The following is a 20803-nucleotide window of genomic DNA, read 5'->3' on the forward strand; positions in this document are numbered from 1 at the left end:
TTTGGCCTGTTGAAATTTTCAGCTCTACCATAATATCTACATAGAAGTATTTAGAAATATATAAGGAAATGTCTGCTAACAATCTTTAAATCAGTGGTTGATCTACCAGAGTTTTCCAGCACAGCTTATGTGGAATTCCATTCCCTCCATCAACTGCAACCACCATAATTCAGTCCTATCATACTGGTTACCCAAATTTCTTTTTCCTTCCATGCTGTCTTCCCTTCCACAATAGAATGCTTTGTTTGGACAAAGCCTTAACTTAATCCAGACTTATTTCTTCTGGGCATTTTGTAGTACAGTAATATGTTTGCCATAGCATTTGACCAAGCACTGCTTATGCATTCTGTGGCAAGAATAATCAGTTTGACCAACAGTTTCCTAATATATATTGATAAAACTATAATCTCCACTTCAGTTTTCTAATTTATAATTGGAACTACTCATTCTTAATCTGTGTTAATAGTACTAGCATAAAATATAGGACAGTATAAGAAGCAACAACAATATTAGTTCATTTTAATGGGTTTCTTCAAATGTGCTGCTTATTCAGATGCAAACGTGTCAATTACACAAGTCTGTTTTGGGAGAAGTGGGGGCTATCTGATGAGCCATAATTACTTTTTATTATTTCTCCTTTTTACATTTGCAAAAGGTTTTCTGATGTTATTTTATGAAGGTGATGTTGTTTTCCTAAATCAAACTTCAATTAAAATCTATCATAATAGAAAGAATAGCCATTCTATTTATTTCTGTGTATATTTTTCTATACTCTGTGACATTCTTAACAAATCCTTTCCAAAGATCAAATACTAAACAAGTAGTTACTGCCTTATACCCACACAAATATTTTTTCTTTAAACTAGATAGATGAGGAATTGAAATTTACTGTTAAGGAAAAGCTTCATATTGACAACAACCTGGCATGCATTCATGACTCCTGTACAGTTGCACAAGGGTTATGGTTACAAACAGATGGCAGTTCACATGCCTTTACTTACACAAGTGGCTAAATTAAACTCCACAATAAATAACATTAGTAAGCGATAAGACAGCTGCAATTCATTTGGAACTGACCCCTATGCCCTGGTTTATGGCACTGCAACGTAATTCCAGTTGAATCCTTAACTCTTAGAGGATTCACTGCTGGAAGAGATCATCCCAGTCATATTGTAGAAACTCCAAAGAAGAATAAAGACTTATAGTTCTCAACTCTACAGTATAAAGTGATAATGGATAGCCAATCTTTTTGCTACAGTGGCCACAATTCTAGGTTGGGTGTTAAGCATGATGAATGGAGTGTGAAGAAGTTATTTACCTAATATACTAGACTATGTGAAAAGTATACTAAAATGGTTTTCAGAAATAAGCAACTGGGCAACACTACGCCATTCTTGTCAATTAAGAAATTCTGAATATATTAATCAATCATATAATTATTATTATTTGTTATATGTCATAGCAGATTCATGCTGTAAGTTAAGAAAGCATCCCCTTACCTCCAGCATTGTTCTTTCTCATGTCTAGCTAGCTAGCTAGCTTTTTTGTCTTTTTTTCAAATCAGTGTTTCAAAAAGAAACTGTGCAAACTCTTTGATGCTTGAATGACCTGCATTTTAGAAAATGCTTCCCTTTCTAAATTCTTGTTTGTATTGGTTTTCTTTCTATGAGGCAACTAATTGGACAAAGAAGTTATATTGCTCAATCTCATATAACAAGAGGCAGGCAAAACCATGATTCCCACAGAAACCTTTTTCTTTTGGTTCTGATTGTTTGCTGATACTTGACAGTACATACTGCTGAACTATCATGGCATGGATGTTTTGCTTTTCCCTCCTCAAATAAAAAAGTAGCCTCCCAACCATAAAAAGTTTCATGTTACTAGCCTACCAAAAAGCCAGATACAACTAACCTGCCCCATCTGTCATAAATTGTAGATCTGAATGATGTGGAACAAAATGCGTGTACCAAAACTGAGAATCCTAGATATTGATGAAGTTAGTAATGCAGGATTACTGAATTGTACGTATGTGTATTTATGTTATGTACCAATATTCTGTCAAGCAAGTAAATGGCATTACTACGGGGGGATATGAAGATTGCTGACACCAGCTCAAACTGAAATTACAATTTCTATTATGTAAAATCTCTGTGAAATCTGCTAGCCTTAATATTTCATCATTGCAGAAAATCCAACGTTACTTCATTTTTTAACAATATTTTAAAGGATACAATCAGCCCAATGACTTTCAATCAGCATTTTGACCCTGGAACTTTGATTCAATAGATGATTGGTTTGACTTCCATGGGAAATTAGGTATATTTGGATAACTTTACACAATCTAGAGGTGTGCACATCATCCACAAGATTCAGTTCATGGCCTAATCCAGTGGTTTGGAAAAAGTACCTAGTTGATTTAGAGGCTGTCTGTTTTGATCTAGTACCTGATACAAACCATGCTTGGTGCCTCCCATTATCTAGCATGGGAAAAGCGTAGAGAGTCATAACATATTTTTCAATTGAATGAGATGAAAATTCTAAGCATATTAGATAACACTGTCCAATTTCACAAAAATAGGGGCTTTAAGATAGACATCTTTACTTTTTGATTGGTTAATTTTGATGTAAATGTCTGTCATATTGTTTTTTCAAACAAAATTAGTATTTGCAGGCATCATTGCCTATTTAGTAGGAATAACTCTGAATCACATTTCTGATAATATGTGTTCTGTGAAAAGAGGATCGTGACCAATTGAGGGGGAGATTCATTCATTCACTTCAGTGGACATTATCTATGAATTAAATCTATGAATTGTACAGAGGTCCATTGTACAATTGTCTATGCAAATATTTTGATTTGGGGACACTTCCTAAAGATGTAAAACATCTATTGTTCACCTATGGTACACGATAAATGTTGAGTTTTAATTTGAAGGTGGTCCCTAAAGCTTTTCTGTGATTTCTTGTGGCCATTCATAATGAAGCAACACATTATAATGGCCATTTGGGGTCCTTTTTTAGTATGTTTCATTTGTTATACAAAATAACTCCTCCAAAACAATGTGATTTGAACATCCCAGATGAACTTTGCTCTGGAAGTAGAATGTAGTCATGCCATTCAGTTGATTCCATTTCTCTGCTTCCCTCTTTCTGCATATTTGGTACATCAGAGGCAAAGAGAAGGTAGTGTAGTGTGTGCTGGATGATGATATAACTGACAGCACATCGTATGAGGTGCTTCAGACTCTGCCCTGTTGCAGGCTTGGGGAGGGGCCCAGGAACTGTGGACGAACCTCTTCCTGTGATTAGAAAATAGTCCTTAGACCCTTCATTATAATCCTTTGCCTCCCTCCACTCTCATTCTTGCATTTTGTAGATATGGAAACAATTTGGGGGGGCAATCACAATATCTACCTTTCTGCAGAGTTACAAAATGCATATGAGCCCACCTAATTCTGTTTGGATAGTTTATTAGAAATTCCATTGATTTGGTGGGATGCTTGGTAATCTCTAAATTAGTAATCCTAGCCTACATAGGATTCTTGAGGCAAAACCTGAGCTAGTTACACTTGTGGCATACTGGTCAAAATGTGCCTAAACTGACCAGTACTGCCCTTATCAAGGAATACAGCATGTAGTATGGGTAGAACTAAGCTGGTAATCCAGTCAACACCTTTTCTATCTTGCTAAAAAGTGTTATGTGAAAGCCTTGATTGTCCAAAGCCATGATCGGTAGTGTCAGTCAGAATATATTGGCCTATAGAGTGTATGGAAGATTGCAAATTGGAATGTAAGAATAAATATAGAGAGCATAATTTAAGAAATGAAACAAATGAAAGGAAAATAGATGTGTATTTATGGAATTAAGAGGAAAGATGTATCAGATCTGAATGAAGATGATCTCATCATATGAACTGAAGTTGTATGTTTAAGTATGAATTGAAAGGGCTAACATGTTAGGAAGTGTGGTGTCATCTAGAGGGCTGTAGGTTTATATGAAGGTAGAAAGTAGGAACCCATAGGTTGATTGTAGCTGCATATTATAATTCAGTGAACGCTGATAATGGAGAACTAGGATGGGGTTTGGTTAATATTGTACAGTGTTCTGCATGAAAGCCATCCAGGGGATGATCTAATTTTGTTAGAAGACCTGAATGAGTGGGAGGGAACAAGGCAAGGAAGTAAAGAAAAAGTGACTGGACTACTCAGACTCCAAATGAATGAGAATGGCAACTGATGAATATCTGTTTACAAAAAAATAAACATTAAGTCTATTCAGATGTATGAAAAAAATGAAAAGCATGACTGATTATGATGAAAGACTGAGAGAATGAGTGAAGGGTACAAGGGTAGTGAGAAGTTGTGAATGTGGGGCAGACCTGTATTAGGTAGTGTCAAGAATGGATCCTGGGAAATAATGGACATGGAAGAAAAATAAGTGAAAGTCAAATGAAGGAAGAGAAAGTACATGTCCTAAATAGAAAAGTGTTAACAAAGAGATTGATTTCCCAACAGAATGAATAGAGAATGGTGAAATTAAAAAAAAAAATCTAGGAAATGCCTTATGTCCAGCAAGAATATGCACAACAGATTTTTTTCTCTATAGCAGGTCACTATGAATATGAGAAATGCTTACTATATGATGATTTAGAGAACACATATAATAAAATGAATAGGTTTAAATTATGGAATATTTTGCACAAACATGGAATGACAGCTGGTTGCGGAATATAGTAGTAGTATATAACAAAAATAAAGCATGCATGAGAATAATAAAGTACTTAAAAGTAGTTCAATGTTAAACAAGAAATAAGACAAGGATGTGTGATGATCCCTTAGTTGTTTAATGCATTTATATATAAATGTGGTGAAGTTAGAGATGCGTTGGCTGAGGGCATGAATGTGCATGGACTTTTATCTGCAGATGATGCTGTGTTGTTGACTAAGAACTTGAATGATTTGCAGGAATCAATCAATAAATTGTATGGTGCAATCAGGAATATGGAACTGAAAATTAATCTATCAGAGACCTAATAGTTAGATTTGACAGGAGAAATGGAATGAAATATTATGAGTTATACAGAGCAAGTAGATGAACTTGTGTATCTTTGTGGAAGTTTTATTAAAGATAGAGATATTTTAAGATGTGCAAATGCTGGTAAAAAGGTAAAGAGTAATATGTGGTCTATTGTGAGAAATGAATGTTGAAAAAAGCAAAAATGTACACTTCTGCCCAATTATATGGTAGTGAGAGATAGGTGTATCAGGAGAAACATAAAAGAATGCAGTGGAAATGAAATATTTAAGAACTATGTATAGTAAAACAGTAAGAGAGTCAAGAAGGAGTAACTGGTAAATAAATATGGGGTGAATACAAAATGAGCAAGCAGTACAAATAAATACAGTGAGGTGGTTTGGTTATATAGAGGGGATGAATGAGGATTAAATCACAAAATAAATATATATAACAAGAATGAATGGGCTGAGAGGAAGGAGAAGACCATGAAAGTTGCGGTTAGATAGAATTGATGAGAACTGAAAAATTTAAAAAACAAAACACAATGTATGAATCAGTGATGAAGTAGAAGCAAAAATGGTGTATAATACAAATTTTATAGATAGAAAAATAAGATAAAATAGAAATTTTTTTATCTCATGCCTTTAATTTATTTTTCTTACTACTCGTCTTCTTCTGTGCTTTTGCACAATATTGCTTAACCCAGATAATTGCTGATGGTTATGTATATATGTAAAACTACCCATATGGGAGCTAATGAGAACCACTTCCCTTCCCAAGTAAAGTTTGTAACTCAAAAGTATACCAGCAAATACCCTTTTATTACATTTGTTAAATTTGCCATACTATAATCTTAAGACTATTTCCATGAACATAAAGATCAGTATGAAAGTAATGGTTTGAGCATAAGTCAGCTTCAATTTTGAAAACAAAAGTAGTATTTTTCACATACTTCAGTTTTTACACAATTACTTCCTCAACAAAAAACAAACAAAATTATTTTCAAGTTTTTCCCCATTGCACTTGTTACCACCAGAATTACATGAAGGACTTTACAATACAAAATTACAAAGAGGGGCAGAATCTAACTAGTACAAAACAGATGAGGACTACGTAAGTCTTGAAGTGAAATGTACTGAGTACTCAATGAAGAATTTCAACCTGTAGCTTCTGGTGAGCTTTTCAACATTTATATGGATTTGTTTTTCTTTTCCTGAAAGTGTCCATTGTTTAAGAGGAGAATATTAGTAGTATCCTGGAAACAAGACAAGGACAGACTTATTTTGCAGTTCAAGGATTGTCATAAAAGGGAGTCAAGATCTGTGCACTGTGCTTTAACCAGCGGCATTTTGAGATCATACAGGGAGAAAGGGCAAGTAGAAATATAGCATTTTAACTTATATGCATGTCGAAACAATAAAGCATTTCAAAATAAACTCCCCCAAGTCATTTGAGATCCAATTACAATGTTAAGATGAAATCAGTGTTACTTGTAAGATAAATCCACCTAGCTGTTTTAGAAATATGAAAACAATTCAATAGGTTCATAAAACAAACATTATTTTGAGAAGAAGTGACAACCAAGACAGCTGCTGCCCTTGGCCTGGAGGCTTGTGAGAGGATAATACATTTCTATCAGCATCTAGTGGCTGATTATGCCCATAGCACTTGCCTGTAAATATTCCTGCCTTAATTTCTACAACAGAGATGGGCAACTCCCACCATCCCAAACAATTAGCCATGTTGGCTGGGCTGATGGGAACTGTTTGATAACATCTGAAAGGACACTTGGGCCCATCCCTCTTCTAGAAGTAAAAAAATGATTCTGAACATCCCTGTCATATATTCTGGTTTATTCAACAGAGGAGCAACACCCAAACACAGTCCTGGGAAGAACAGAAAGAAAGTATCTCATCTGCAGAAGAATAAAACTAAGGTTCACTTTGATTCATATGACTAAGACTAGGACACGCGTCTACCTGCTTTAGCCTTCATTTTCACTATTTGGCTAATCAGCAGCATCCTTTCTAAAGAGATGCTTTTCCTAAAGAGATGGCTGACAAAGAGGTATTTGAGAATGTAACGTACTAGCCAGTTGTTCAAAGTAAAGCACCTTTGCTTTGAGACCCAAGTAGCTAAATCCAGGACTTTCAAAGGCTGGCTGCAGTAGCATACTGTGCAAATGTTGCAGTTTGTTCTCATACATCAATTGCATCCCTCTTTTTATATTGTTAAATGAATCGTAAGAACATGAACATTATCACCATAGCTTGAACGAGTTCCAGCAGAAAATATCAAACTGCTTATCACAGTGCACATATTTCATAAAACATGTTCATGATGTCCCAAATGGTAACAGTTTTCCAGAATGGGGAAGCTACCAGATTGCCTTTATACCTGCTAAAGCCTCCCCGATCCACCTCTTTGTGAGGTGGCACCCAAGTTTACCACGCTTCGTTTGAAGTTCCACTGCGGAAAGAGCACTACTTCTATGGTTAGTTGTAAACACTTTCCTCAAAAGAGATTAAGTGGCATCTTTTCCAACAGGATTCTCACACGAGAAAATATTGAAAATTACAAAATGAGGGAGGGTTAAACTTGCAAATCAAGAAAATAACCCTCTTAGCCCTTCACTGATTACTCAGGATCAAAGTTTTTTCTCTCTTAGTTTATTCTTCATGTGCTCATTTACCAGTACAGATTGTCCATCACCATTGCTTAAATACTTGTCCTTTCCGAACTTATGTTCTTGCTTTTGCCTTCTTATCTCCTTATACCGTAAGGTGATGTCACTAAAACAAACAAACAAACAAGTTAAGAATTGTAACTTTTTCTTAAAAAAAAAAGCAATAAACCTCTGTGGCTCCTTTCATTTCTCTCAAATAATTATAAACTAAACTCTGAGAATATCAAGCATTTCTTAATTCTGTAAACAAAGTGCTATAAGGTTTAAACAGCCTTCCAAATAAACTAACTGGGAGTTGATCCACACTGCCCCTCCCCAACTCTTTTGAGACTTCTTAACAGAAGGTGGAAATGTCTGGGCAGCACTTCAGATCTGATCTCCAAAAAGTGTTCCAAAGCAGGCAGCAGTATGAATGTAGCATCCCTCTGCAATACCTTGAAGCAGCTATACCTTTTCTTGGAATCCAGTGCTGCTACATGATCCTAATAAAAAATTGCAATTCTCTTAAGGTTTTTCAGAAAGCCATTATGTTCATACTCCTGCATGCCTCAAGGCACCGTCTGGAAACTGAATCCAAAGTGCTACATAACCCTATTATGATTCCTATATATTCCACTGTGAATATGGTAACATGAAGAGGGGAGAGGGAGAGAATGAACTTGAAAATAGAGTACAAGGAGTTTGCAGGTTCTACTGTTTGTCCAGGTGAACACAGAGGAATTGATTGGGATCTCACTTTCAGCTGCTCTCTACCTAGTATAGGGGAGTAAAAGAAAGTTAGAGCAGTCCTCCTTTCTCAGAAGTGGGGAATATATTTATAAAAGACGACCTAGCCAGATGGAGTACATTCTGCCAAACAGAACCTCATAACATAGAGTTTGTGGTGGGATTCCTCTCTGTTCCATTTCTCTATTTCAGTTAGAAATAGCAAGAAATCTTCTGGATTAGAAATTTCATTTTGGAAGTTAGTACAGTACAGCATACTACTGCTTCTGTCTTCTTTGGATCTAATGAGGACAGACAGCGTGCTTCTTTCAGAATTACAGGGCAACTGTGACAAGTGGCTACAATTAAGGCTCTACCAAAGGCCTGTAAACAAAAGTTTATTTGACAATCAACAAGAAAGTGAGTTTATATTAGTGAGTCTCTCAACTTTGGTGTTTTGAAAATATGGATGTTTGTATGTTTAATAACTTTTACGATAGAATTTTAAAATTCCCATACAAACAGTCTAAAGACTACAGGCCTAGCTAGTGCAGTCAGGATTCAAATTCTTCTTACTGAATGAAAAAGCGCCAAACCGTCCAGGCAAGCACAAGCATGATTCCAAGGATCCAGCACTGAGTAATGTAGAAAGGAAGTGACAGTGTTAAAGTGTAGGGATCATATTTTATTACTATAAGGAACTCCGTAGCTGTGATAGCAGCAACCAGCCAAGCTTGCTGACCCAACTTCTTATGAAATTTCCTGCAATAAGACAAAAGTATTAGAATATAGGTACAAGATAAATCTGTACTCAAAATGTTATTTGCAAGGCAAAAACAGAATATGCGTTACTCTTGAAAATGAGATTAAATTGGATTACTCCAGTTAATATCCATTTCATGCAGTTAGTATTATCAAAATGTTATCTTGAAATGCTTCTCTATACAGTATAGCTGAAGCACCTACTTTTCAGACACTGCCCCCAAACTCTAACCCTATAATACAAATATTGATCAGAATGGTAACCCAAAGTTCTACGTTGATGAGACGTTTCATATACATACAGTAAATTCTCAGATTAACAGACCTTGTTCTAGTGGTTTGGTTACAATGGGCATTTCATTCCAAAAACATTTGAAAACAACAAGCTTATCTGTACTTGGGGAAATTGTCTGTACAGTGGCTGTGGCTTCTCCTGCAAAATCGGTATGCTTTTGTGTGGTTTCACGGTTGAATGAAACCATGAGGGAGGCAGGAGGGACAATGCTAGGAAGACTGAGCAGGATATGTGCATATCGGCATACATTTTATTGTGCTTCGCTTTATTGTGCTTCGCAGATATTGCAGTTTTTTTTACAAACTGAAGGTTTGTGGCAACCCTGCATCAAGCATGTCTATCAGTGCCATTTTTCCAACAGCATTTGCTCACTTCGTGTATCTGTGCCACATTTTGGTATATAATTAAGATATGTATATTGTCTTTTTAGATATAATATTGTTGCACACTTAACAGAGTACAGTATAGTGTAAACATAACTTTTATGTGCACTGGGAAACCAAAACATTTGTGAGACTCACTTTATTGTGATATTCACTTTATTGCGATGGTTTGGAACTGAGCCTGCAATATCTCCAAGGTATGCCTGTACTTCATACCAGAGATCTTGGTGAGGGGAGAAGGCAAGGAGGGGAGACACTGCAAATATCTGTCGGATGGGCGGACAGTGTGCTGGAGCAGCAGCTCAGTCAAGGTAGGGAGGCTGGGAAGGTGCTCAGAAGTTTGAATGAGCAGGGTGGTGACTGGTGGGAGAAAAACGGTGCTGGGAAGATGGAGTAGATGTGCTGGCTGGTGGATATATGCTAGGATAACAGCTTTGGGAATCCCTTTCCCCGGTCTGGCTCCTGCCACAACCTATGCTTCTTTGCTGACAACAGCTGGAGAAAAGCGATTCCTTCCCTAAAGCTAGCAGAGGGAATGATGCTTCATAGAGGGCTGTTTCTAAGTGCCTGTGGTCAGTCTCTAGGAAAAGAAAGAAAGAAAGAAAAAAACAATACTGGGGGTGGGAGGAGACTTTCAGATTTAACAGATATTTGGGTTTAATAGACACTTCCTCCTTGAACAGTCTGTTAAATCAAAGTTTCACTGTATTGCAATATTATTACATTATAACTTAGCTACAGGAAATTTCAGTATTATATAATAAGTTGCTGCTCTCATTTCTACTTTTTTAATAAAGATAAATTATAGCAATTTTGCATGGTTAATTATCTATAAACAAAGAAAGAATCTTGGCAGATCATTTTGCTATACTTACAAAGCAGAATTATGACAAATTCTGGTAAACTCTGAAGTGACAGCTGTAACAAAATTCTTAAAATCAAGTATTTGGGGTACCTGTTTTCACATCTAGTACCTAGTAGTTTTATACCAATTACTCGTAGAGTATCTAGCTTCTGTTGTTTTAAACTTAATACCCTGGAAAAATCTACATGAGAGAATGCTGGAAACAATAGCAACTGCTACAGCAAGGAATCTTAATCCTATAACTGTTAATCTATTTCCTAGCATAAAAAAAACCTGCTGAACTGGATTGTCACACTTTTCTAAGTATGACCCTGTATTCTATTTCCCCAACCAAATACTGGCCCTAATGGTGGGGGTATTCTTTTATCACTCTTATTCCAGCAGCTATATGCAACACAGAGAACAAGCCACAGGGTGCAAAAAAGTATGACTCATTGGCATTCCTTTTATAATCACCAGAGCCCACCCAGAGTGGATAAAGCCAAGGCCTTGGGCCCCTGTCTTGTACATTTTTCAAAAAGTGTGGTTTGAAGGAGAAAAAAACCAGACGCTTGAAATATACATTTCTCCCCTTAAAAATGTCTGAACCCCACTTCCAAAATGACCCCTGGCCCACTGCTCTCAACATATCATGCAAAGCCTGATTTGGCCCTGAAACTGACAGAAAAGTACTTTTAATGTGCAATATGAAATCACCAAATGATAAAAATCACTAAAAGGTCTTCAGTTAAAAAGCCACTCCTTATCTCTAGCTGCAGAGGGGACTGCCCACACAATCTCTCTGTAGATCATTCTACAAATCCAATTATGATGTGTCACAAGCAGAATAGGAACAAGAGTTTTCACTGATTTAAAATAGGCTGCAAAAGAGGTAGTTTGTGATTGATCAGCCATGCTACAGAAGGAAAATCACTCAGCAGCTGGTCTACTCACAACTGAATGCCCAGAAAGAGCAGGACATTCCTCAAGATTGCAAGGGATCTCCTTGCCTAATTATTCACAATTCAGGGTATGTTCCCACAATCTTTACATTTTATTTATGATTTATCCTCAACCTGTTTTAGGCTTTGGATGAAGCAGGTTTGCCAGGTTACTTTCCAAATACTATTATACAGTATAATTCTACAAGTCCAAGTTCCTCCTTGGGAGCCTTGCCAGGAACTCCAAAAGTCAGTTCCAGTGTTTCTTCATTGACATATCTTCTCTAGTGGTCCTTTAGTTAGGAGGAAGACTCCCAGAACAGTACCTCTTCTTGTTTTTCTTCTTCCCAAGGGTTAGAAATGTTGCACACAATAATGCAAATAATTTCCTATATTTCCCCAATCCAATTTTCCATCTTTTTTTCCAGATTTCAATGCATCATAAATTACAAAAACTTAATTATGGTAACCATAGATATGCATGAAATAACTACTGGGGCAGGGATGAAGAGCAGCATGGTAGTGAAAAGGAATTAAAAAATTATTTAAGACTGAAGAGGTAGCAATGTATTATGTCAAAGTGTTTGCCTGAGAAAACAAAGGGACTGAATAGCAACAATGGGGTGCCTGGACCTTCACTTTCCTGCTCTTTTCATGCAACAAGACAGACATTTACCAAGAGCCAGGCGACTGGAAGAGGAAAGCTGCTGTTCACAATTGCACTTAGGCTACCAAGAAGTTCCTTCTCCTTCCAGCAGCTTCTTCTCCTATAAAAGCTAGTTATAAACATTACTACAGAGTACATGAATTGTACAATCTTAAGATGCCTATTTAGTTTATTTGGAAACTTCAGAATGTTTTAAGCCTTATATTTGTTCTCTCCAGATTTTTCTGGGCTGACTTATATACTGTTGAATTACATTTTCCTATTTCTCTGGATTTTTCCCTCTAACAATTGGCAAGGTTATGAAATGATGCAGCAAAAGCTACTAATCTTTCACTCCTACAGAGTATGCAATAAGGAATCCATTAATTCAAGAAGTGACTATAAAAATGTTATTGCTTTGCAGCCAATGTGGTCATGCAAAATCCTTATGGTAAATTCATTAAAGAAACTTATTCAATCAGACTTTAAGATTAAAATTTTTAATTTATAATTGTGTAATTGTCCTTGAGAACCAGATGCCAATGTATAATTACTTAGAATGGTAGAATTAACTATATTGAGTCACATATGGATACTGACAAGGTGTGCTTGAAGATGGCATTTACTACATAGCAATTTCAGAATTTCTTAGGTTAAACTTAAAAAGTGATTTATTTAATCTTGATTACGCAAAGATAGATAATTTTCACAAACTGAAACCAATACAGGAGCACTGGGTTTTCACATACAAAGACAAACCACAGATCAAATATAAAGTCCTAAACAAATATATCCCTCCAAGAAATTAATATTTCACTTTCATATATCTTTAGTCTTGTTTGTCAATCATCAAGTTCTCAGGCTCCAAACCAAGTTTTCTCATAATTTTGGTGGCATCACCAGTGCCAAATGCTTTTTGCCTGGAAGTATACCCTATTTTGCTGCCATCTTCACACTATAATTCTGAGGTTTCCAGAGCCTTCTTGTAGAAACAGATAAAGACATTCAAAAATGTTTCATTATGTAAGTTATTGTGAAATTTCATAGAGGCCTTGCTCTTCTTGCTACTGGTGACTGTGTTTAAGAAGTAATGGACTGTTGATGGATGAAGTATGAGTTTCTTGTCATACTGAGAGCACTTTTAAAGTCTATTCCACATGCCATAAATAGAACAACCATTATTGGTAAGTCTTAGGTAAAGTATTGTCCAGAGCAGAGGATGCATGAAAATGCTACTGGCTAATTCAAACACCCCCTACAAAGGGAAATTTGTCAGAGAAAACCAAAATATCCTTATCCTTGTAGCAGAAAGATCACAAAACAAGAAGATTCTTGCACTTTGGTTCAAGAAACTGCTTATTTGGGCTTACACACTTCTAATGACACTAAAGATGGAAAATGTATGAGAATTACTGGTAAAACATTACAGGAGGAACATATACAAATTAGTTACATCAGGCAATGAATTTACTTTGCTTTAACTGTACAGCTTTATTGTTGCATGGCAACAGCATATACGCACAATGGTGAAATTTTGCAGAGAATTCAATGAGCATTTTAGCATCTGAAATAAAATGCTTCCAGCAGTCTTGTTAAAAAGTTTTTCTGGCAAATTAATCTTACTTATATTTAAAAGAAGTTAGATAAATCTTTTAGCTGCCTAACAAAATGGTGTAGTAGAATGGAAGAAAAAGTCTTTGTTAACCTTCAAAAATACTCAGAGACAGAAAGATGCCTTTATATATGTTTTACAAAGGAACAGTTCTGTAGACAGTTTGCTTTTAACTTCCTCCCACTGAGAAGTGTAGGAGTGAAGAGATTCTTCTTACGTTCATGCAGAAATTGAAACTTCGGTGGAATTGGGAAATGCTGACAAGTCACTTTCTTTATAATAGAAGTTAAGAAAGTTAGGAAATTGTTAACCATTGGATCATTTTTTGGATTTTTCCCCTTGGTTTCTGTTTCTTCTGTTAGCAAAGAATGGCAACATAGTGAATTGGTAATGAGGCATTGGTGACTGATGAAACTCCCCTGTTCCAATGCTATGCCATGTGGTTGAACAGAGGGCAGAAGAATATAAGACAGATGCTTTTTCACCTCAAACACAAGGACCAGAAGATGGGCCAGGATGCTGAGGAAAGGAGCTCTTTAATAAGAAATGAGACCTCTTCTTACTTTGAAGCAGGAAGTCTATTCCATATCACTGGGTCCAACACAAGGGGGCAGGGAATGGCCTGAATGCCATTGCTCAGTATCCTGAAATCCAACTAAAGTACCTTTAGCCCGTCTTCCCAGCTCTTGGAGTCAAAGACTTGCAAGTGATACTATCTTAATAAAGTATTGGAACCCTAGATACTAAACACAGACACTTTTCTGATAGTCAGAGGTGAAAGAGTATGCTGAAAAGTTGTGGGGTCAACCAGTTTGCTTCATTTTCACCAAATTTAAAACAAAAGTACAACAAAACAAAAACCAACTAGATGGATCTGATTCTAATGTTTGATAAACAAAAGAAACAGAAATAACAAATCATAAGCAGGCAGGTGTTTAGTTCATGCATTGCTTAGTGAGGGCATACTGTTGCAAAATATGAATAATGCACTGAAAAATAGCGCCATTACAGTTAAAGGACTGTTAGAAAACCAAGACTGAAAAAATCTTTAGGCTAATCCAGATATAACAACATTCTCAGGCTATGGCACGGCTTTTAAAACTCTATCCAAAATTATCCTATGTGAAAACTAATTGTATTCAAACTAGTCTGAATCACAAACTTCATAACAGGTGGTTCTGTACTACTATATATTTGAAAACTGCATCCAGCAAAGTGATGTTGCAGTAATGCAAAAATGTTAATTTGTCAATCATTATATATCTGATGCCTGAAAAGAAAGTACTATGGTTTTCTTTGAAGGAACAGATGGATTCATTCATTATTTTGATATGTTTCTCAACAAATTGCAGGAATTCTCCCCAGTCATAAAAATAAAGCAACTGAGTTTGAATAAGAGAAATAACTTACGGATCATCCATGAAATCATAGATCTCTCTCATGGCTACTCCTCCCACATTCACATAAAAGACAAGTCGCAGCAGGACCAAGTAGTGTTCTGGAGGCATCCATAGGACAAATTTCAAGTAAAATGTGTTCAACTCTGCCAATAAAAACTGACACATTCCATTCAATCATTTAGGAATTTCCTGTTATTCAAACCTAAAATATGTCACAATTCTTCAAAGTGTATAAATTTGAGTGTGTGAAATGTCTTGCCAAAGTGATACAGTGGTACCTCGGGATACGAACGCCTCTACTAACAAACTTTTCGGGTTACGACCAGCTCCGGCCGCAAAAATTTACCTCGATGTGCGAACTCTGCCTTGGGGTACGGTCATTTTTCCGCCCTGACACGTAGTCCGCGGCCATTTTCCCGCCCCTGACACGTGGCCCGCGGCCATTTTCCCACCCCTGACACATGGTCCGCGGGCATTTTCCCACCCTGCCGCGTGGCGCCCAGCTGTTTTCCCGCTGCGCGGTGTGGCCCCCGGCCATTTTCCCGTGGCGCAGCACCCAGCCGTTTTCCTGCCGCCCCGCGCAGCATCCGGCCATTTTCCCGCCCCTGACGCGTGGTCCGCGGATGCCAGAACGGATTAACGGTAATTACATCGAACCTTATGGGAAAATTTGCTTCGGGGTGCGACCAAATTCGGAGGGCGGAACAGATTAACTGGATTTACATTGAACCCTATGGGGAAATTTGCGTCGGGTTACGACCAACTCAGGATACGCCCAGAGTCACGGAACGGATTAAGTTCGTATCCCGAGGTAGCGCTGTATTATCAAAGTTAACAAGGTAGTGTTTCCATAAAACAATTTTAAAAAATAAAACTGTATTTTCAGACATCATCCCCTATGTCTTCTTGGATGCTGCTGTTTCCTATCCTCATCTACTACAAAATGGAAATTTGATACAATGACCAGGCACTTCAATGTCCAAATGAGAATCTGGTTGTCCTTGCAACTACTGAAGTTCTATATTCAGAATTATGGAAGTGAGTTGTTAGAAAAACATAATTATTCAGTACAAAGTTACAAACTCAAAACCTAATCATATTATTCCAGGATTGCCACTTCTGTTATACAGATTCAAAGGATCAACTTTTTAAACAACCATATTCAAGCAATAAAGTCAGATCCTCATTCAAGAAGATTAATTTCTCTTGCAAATGCAGGGAAAAAATGTTCTTTTTCAAAGACCCCCTTTCTTTTTCTCCAGATAAAAGTTCATATTTGATTAAACAAAGAACACCAAACACATTCTCCTCTCTGACTACAGAATCAGAATTACCTTTCTTTTTCTATCAGTTGTCCTATTCAAGCAGTTATGTGCACATATGAATGAACCACTTTTGAAGGAGAGGATTTCTACTTCCCCAAGTCTGTATTATCAGGGAATTCATTTACTTACAGTAAGTTGACCACACCTGCTTTGACATTGTAATAAATAACTGAAATAAAATGTGTTTCTTGTATGTGAACACTCATGCTTTAGTTTATACAATTTATATATTCTTTAGTATTTCTATAGTCTTCTAAATTAAATGGGACCATCATAGCCTCTTCCCTCCTCACTTCTCCTTGATTTGCTCTTAGCATGAAAGCAGGAATTCTGCCAGATAAACTGTATTTTTATTATATCAAACTTAGGGAGTCTGTGGGAAAATGCAAAAAGCCTGTTTACAATATTTTGAAAAATAAAACCTATTTGGAATATTTATGTTAATTTGTTGAAATAAATGACCCTTACAATAAAAATAATACCACACACTGCTAGCCATCTGCGAAGGCTGGATGCTGGCTTCCACTCAAACTTAACCCAACTGTACGGTGTGAACTGAAAGGCAATTCTCTTCATTTTACCTCTGGAAGTGAAATTAAAAGTATCTCATGTTAAAATGTTTTTATTTTTCACTTTTTAATTAAACAAAATGTGATGAACAAAAACATTGAAAATGTTAAAACAGCATAAATAACAAAAACAAGAAACAGGCCCAGAAGCAGTACAGAAACTAAAACTAAAAACAAAACAAAAAAGTTTTGGGAATATATAGAAGTATTTTTGTAATTTAAGGAACGAAACAAAACTTTAAACAGCATTTCTATACAAAAAGACATTTGTGTAGATGGTAATCATATATCATTAACCTATTAATTTATTTCAGAAACATATCATTTCATAATATTTATGAAACGGTTATAATTATTAATTTATCCTTGATTAAAACTTGACTGCACCCAAATAAATTGGGTAGCTCACCCCAAATTAAACAATTTAGGATTCATTAGCATAAATAGTGATAAAAGTTCTAAGATTTGCATTTTTCTGCCTTAGACATAAAATTTTGTAACTGAACATACTTATATGTGGGAATATTCCAAAGTCCTTGCCATTTATATGTTTTCAAAGAAAGCCATCCCAATGTCTTCATTCCACAGTAAATGCCAAGTCCATTACATAAGATTACATCCATAATCCACTGCAAATAATAATAATAATAATTTAATGATCCATCACAATCTCTGTACATAACTTGTGACTACAGCAATAATGGTACTGCAATTTCTATGCATAATACGCTTTTAAAATATATAATATGCTGTCCTTATAATATGCTACATAATATTTTAAAATATCAATTATATATAACCAATATTTTAGCAAAACAGACTGTTTCTTAGCCCATAAAATGATTTCATCTACAAAATCAGCATGTTATCTTCTCAACAGGAAATGATAAAAAGAATTCCATCCCACCCAATTTTCACATACTTCCCCTTTACTTGCAGTACCAATTAAGGAGTTTCTGTGATGGTCAATCTGTTATTTTCCATACTAACCAGCTAAAAGATACAGTATATCCTGAATTTCTAGTTATAAAGTTTGGGTTGTTCTGAATACTTTCTTCTGTCAAGACATATCATCTGTTCTTTCCCTAGACTTGCACATTTTGCTTCATCTTTGAATCTTTCCTTGGTGATCTTTTTTGTTGCCAGGTTTCCACTATTCAGTTCAGAATGCACCATTTAACAAAAAATAAAACTTTTTGTTTAAAAATGTATTTATTATTATTAAATTAACATTACATTTATTGGCATGCATCTTCTTCTATTTTTCTTATTACTAATCTTAGTTTATCATATCATCTATTCTAGAACAAACTGTTGTTAATCTTTGTTGTTCATATTTAACTTTGGTTTAAGATGAACATAAGCCAACTTGAATCTAAAGATGTTCATCAGATTAGGCCAAATCTCAAATAATGAGTTGAAACAGATGGATTTAGGTTGAATTTGTGACCACATGAAGGAAAGTGCAATACCTATGAAGCAACCGCAACCAAACACAGAGTTTTTGTGAATGATCTGGGGTTTCCAAGTACTTCAGAAAGATGGACAATGAGACAACAACCCCCTCTCCCCCCAAAAAACCTGGTTGTATTTCATCTCTCTATAAACTTTTATGATGAGGAAAGGGGGATGGTGGCAAATAAAGTTGAGCAAATTATGTTCTACTCCTATGGAATGATTTGGGGGGAGCATTCATACACAGCAGTTTCTTCTAAAAAGAAAGAAGCTGAATGCCAATTGCAATTAATTCATTTGCTCTGAATAGCCAAGGAAATCATTGGAAGATTTTAAATATTAAGTCCAATAGTACTAGTTGTATTTTTTAAAAATCAAAATATCAAATACCGTATTTTTCCGACTATAAGACGATACTTTTTTCTAAAATCCTTACCCTAAAAATTGAAGGGCGTCTTATTCAAGGAAGTCAGCCGAGGAGAGAACCGTGCGGTTGCAAAACTGCCCATACTTTGTTTCTGCAAAGAGGCTTCCTCCTATTGCTAGCCTCCAATCACGAGTGAAATAGCTTGTCTCCCAAACAGACTTCCTCCAATCACGAGCCTTATGTAACTGACGTCAGCTGATGCTGAACAAACCAATTAGAGGAAGTCTGTTTGCAGAGACAAGCTATCGGCAGTTTCACTCGTGGTTGAATGTAATCAGTTATGCAAAAGAGCATGGAAATAGAGCTGCAGAGAGACGGTTTGGACCTCCTCCCACCGAGTGTATCAGGTAAATGGTAACTAATTACTAAATAAAAATGTGTTCTGCACTATCTTTAAAATATTGATTTCTTAATTTTGGGTTGGAAAAGTGGGGATCGTCTTGTACATGGGGGCATCTTATTGACGGAAAAATACGGTAATCTTCCTAATGAGTACCACATAACTCCCCAAATCAAGAAAATCTCTAAAACTATTTCACAGAATGGTTTATTAATTAGCTGTGTATTGTTCTTATTCTTTTGCTTCCTGCAATTCTGCTCAAGCATCATTGCTTGAAAAAAGGGGAAGTCTAATTCTCCTTGTTTCCAGCAATCCTGACTAAAAAGGCTTGGTGGAAGAGGGAAATGCTAAGACTTCCTCTTCTCAGTCTAGTCAATAGGAAATATGAATCTTGCACATTGCTGGGTCTCAAGTCAAAAAGAGTAAGCTAGACTCCTAAGCACTGAATTGGGCTCCCAATAAAATAATATGGTTAGTGTATGTCTCCTACTTACTTTTTTAATAAATGAGAATTAAGATGAATGAAAATTACAGAGGAAAAACATGAGAATTCACAGCTTGCCTAGTCACACTAACATAACAAAATATTATATTTTATTATTACATCTAAATTCAGCCAATTACTCTTATGGAAAGCATAACTAACCAGAAGCCTAGTTCATGTGTACCTTACATCAACTATTTAGATAAATTAGTAATAAAAGGAACTGCACATCATTTATGAATCCAACTATATCAGAGTTCAATGCTACATGGTCTCTAGACAGGAGAATCTAAGAAAAATTACTCTCACCGAAGCTATTCATATTTAACTAGTGACTAAATCCTGTGAAGTGGCTTTTTGAAAAATGGATTTGAGCCACTACATGCTGAATAAATTTTTAAGAAAGTAATTAAGACTTACATGATCCCACCAACATTCACTGAAATTTGGAAGTTGATGTTCTAGACTGTATTCCAGAAACTCAAACATTACACTGATAATCATGCACATCCACCAATCTCGAATCATTAGTGTCTAAGTAAATTATGAAAGAAACAGTTATTCTGCAGATCAGTCCATATTTGCATTATCCAATATTGAAAAGAAATAAGAAAAAAGTCTCACTGACATTTAACTTCTGAGTAGGGGTAAATCCTTATCACTCTGTTTAATTTTAAGACTGCTGGACAATTTTTTTTCTACATTTATCTTTTTTCAAGCATCATATATCTGCACTAATTTATAACATTTTAAAATAAGCATGAGTATTCATACAATTTCATATGCACATTCTCATATGCAATGCAATATATCATTTAATAAACTTACTAAGCAATTTCTTTTAATACTACTTTCCCTCATAATTCACATTTTTATATGCATGGTTTTGACTGCAAACACCAAAGGACAATA

At 35.9% G+C, this 20803-nt stretch overlaps 1 protein-coding gene across 2 annotated transcripts in view; it reads right to left on the bottom strand.

Annotated features, from left to right (window-relative positions):
* Window positions 1-5653: 5653 nt before the first annotated feature.
* The window catches only part of PTDSS2 (phosphatidylserine synthase 2), a 39708-nt gene continuing 24558 nt past the window's right edge, over window positions 5654-20803 (bottom strand). The window contains exons 7-12 of one of the 2 annotated variants that reach the window (XM_088146134.1): window positions 20312-20425; window positions 17696-17814; window positions 17085-17199; window positions 15302-15447; window positions 8985-9170; window positions 5654-7809 (exon numbers count right to left, since the gene is read on the bottom strand). In XM_088146134.1, coding sequence (XP_088002260.1) covers window positions 7665-7809; window positions 8985-9170; window positions 15302-15447; window positions 17085-17199; window positions 17696-17814; window positions 20312-20425 — 825 coding nt within the window. In that variant the 3' untranslated portion in view covers window positions 5654-7664. The remainder of the gene's footprint in view (window positions 7810-8984; window positions 9171-15301; window positions 15448-17084; window positions 17200-17695; window positions 17815-20311; window positions 20426-20803) is intronic. The other variant, XM_088146135.1, reaches the window with a different exon arrangement.

This window comes from Python bivittatus, unplaced genomic scaffold (assembly GCF_059951505.1).
Source record: "Python bivittatus isolate LINGU-HERP-01145 unplaced genomic scaffold, Pbiv_v1 ctg000480_np1212, whole genome shotgun sequence".
NCBI lineage: Eukaryota > Metazoa > Chordata > Lepidosauria > Squamata > Pythonidae > Python > Python bivittatus.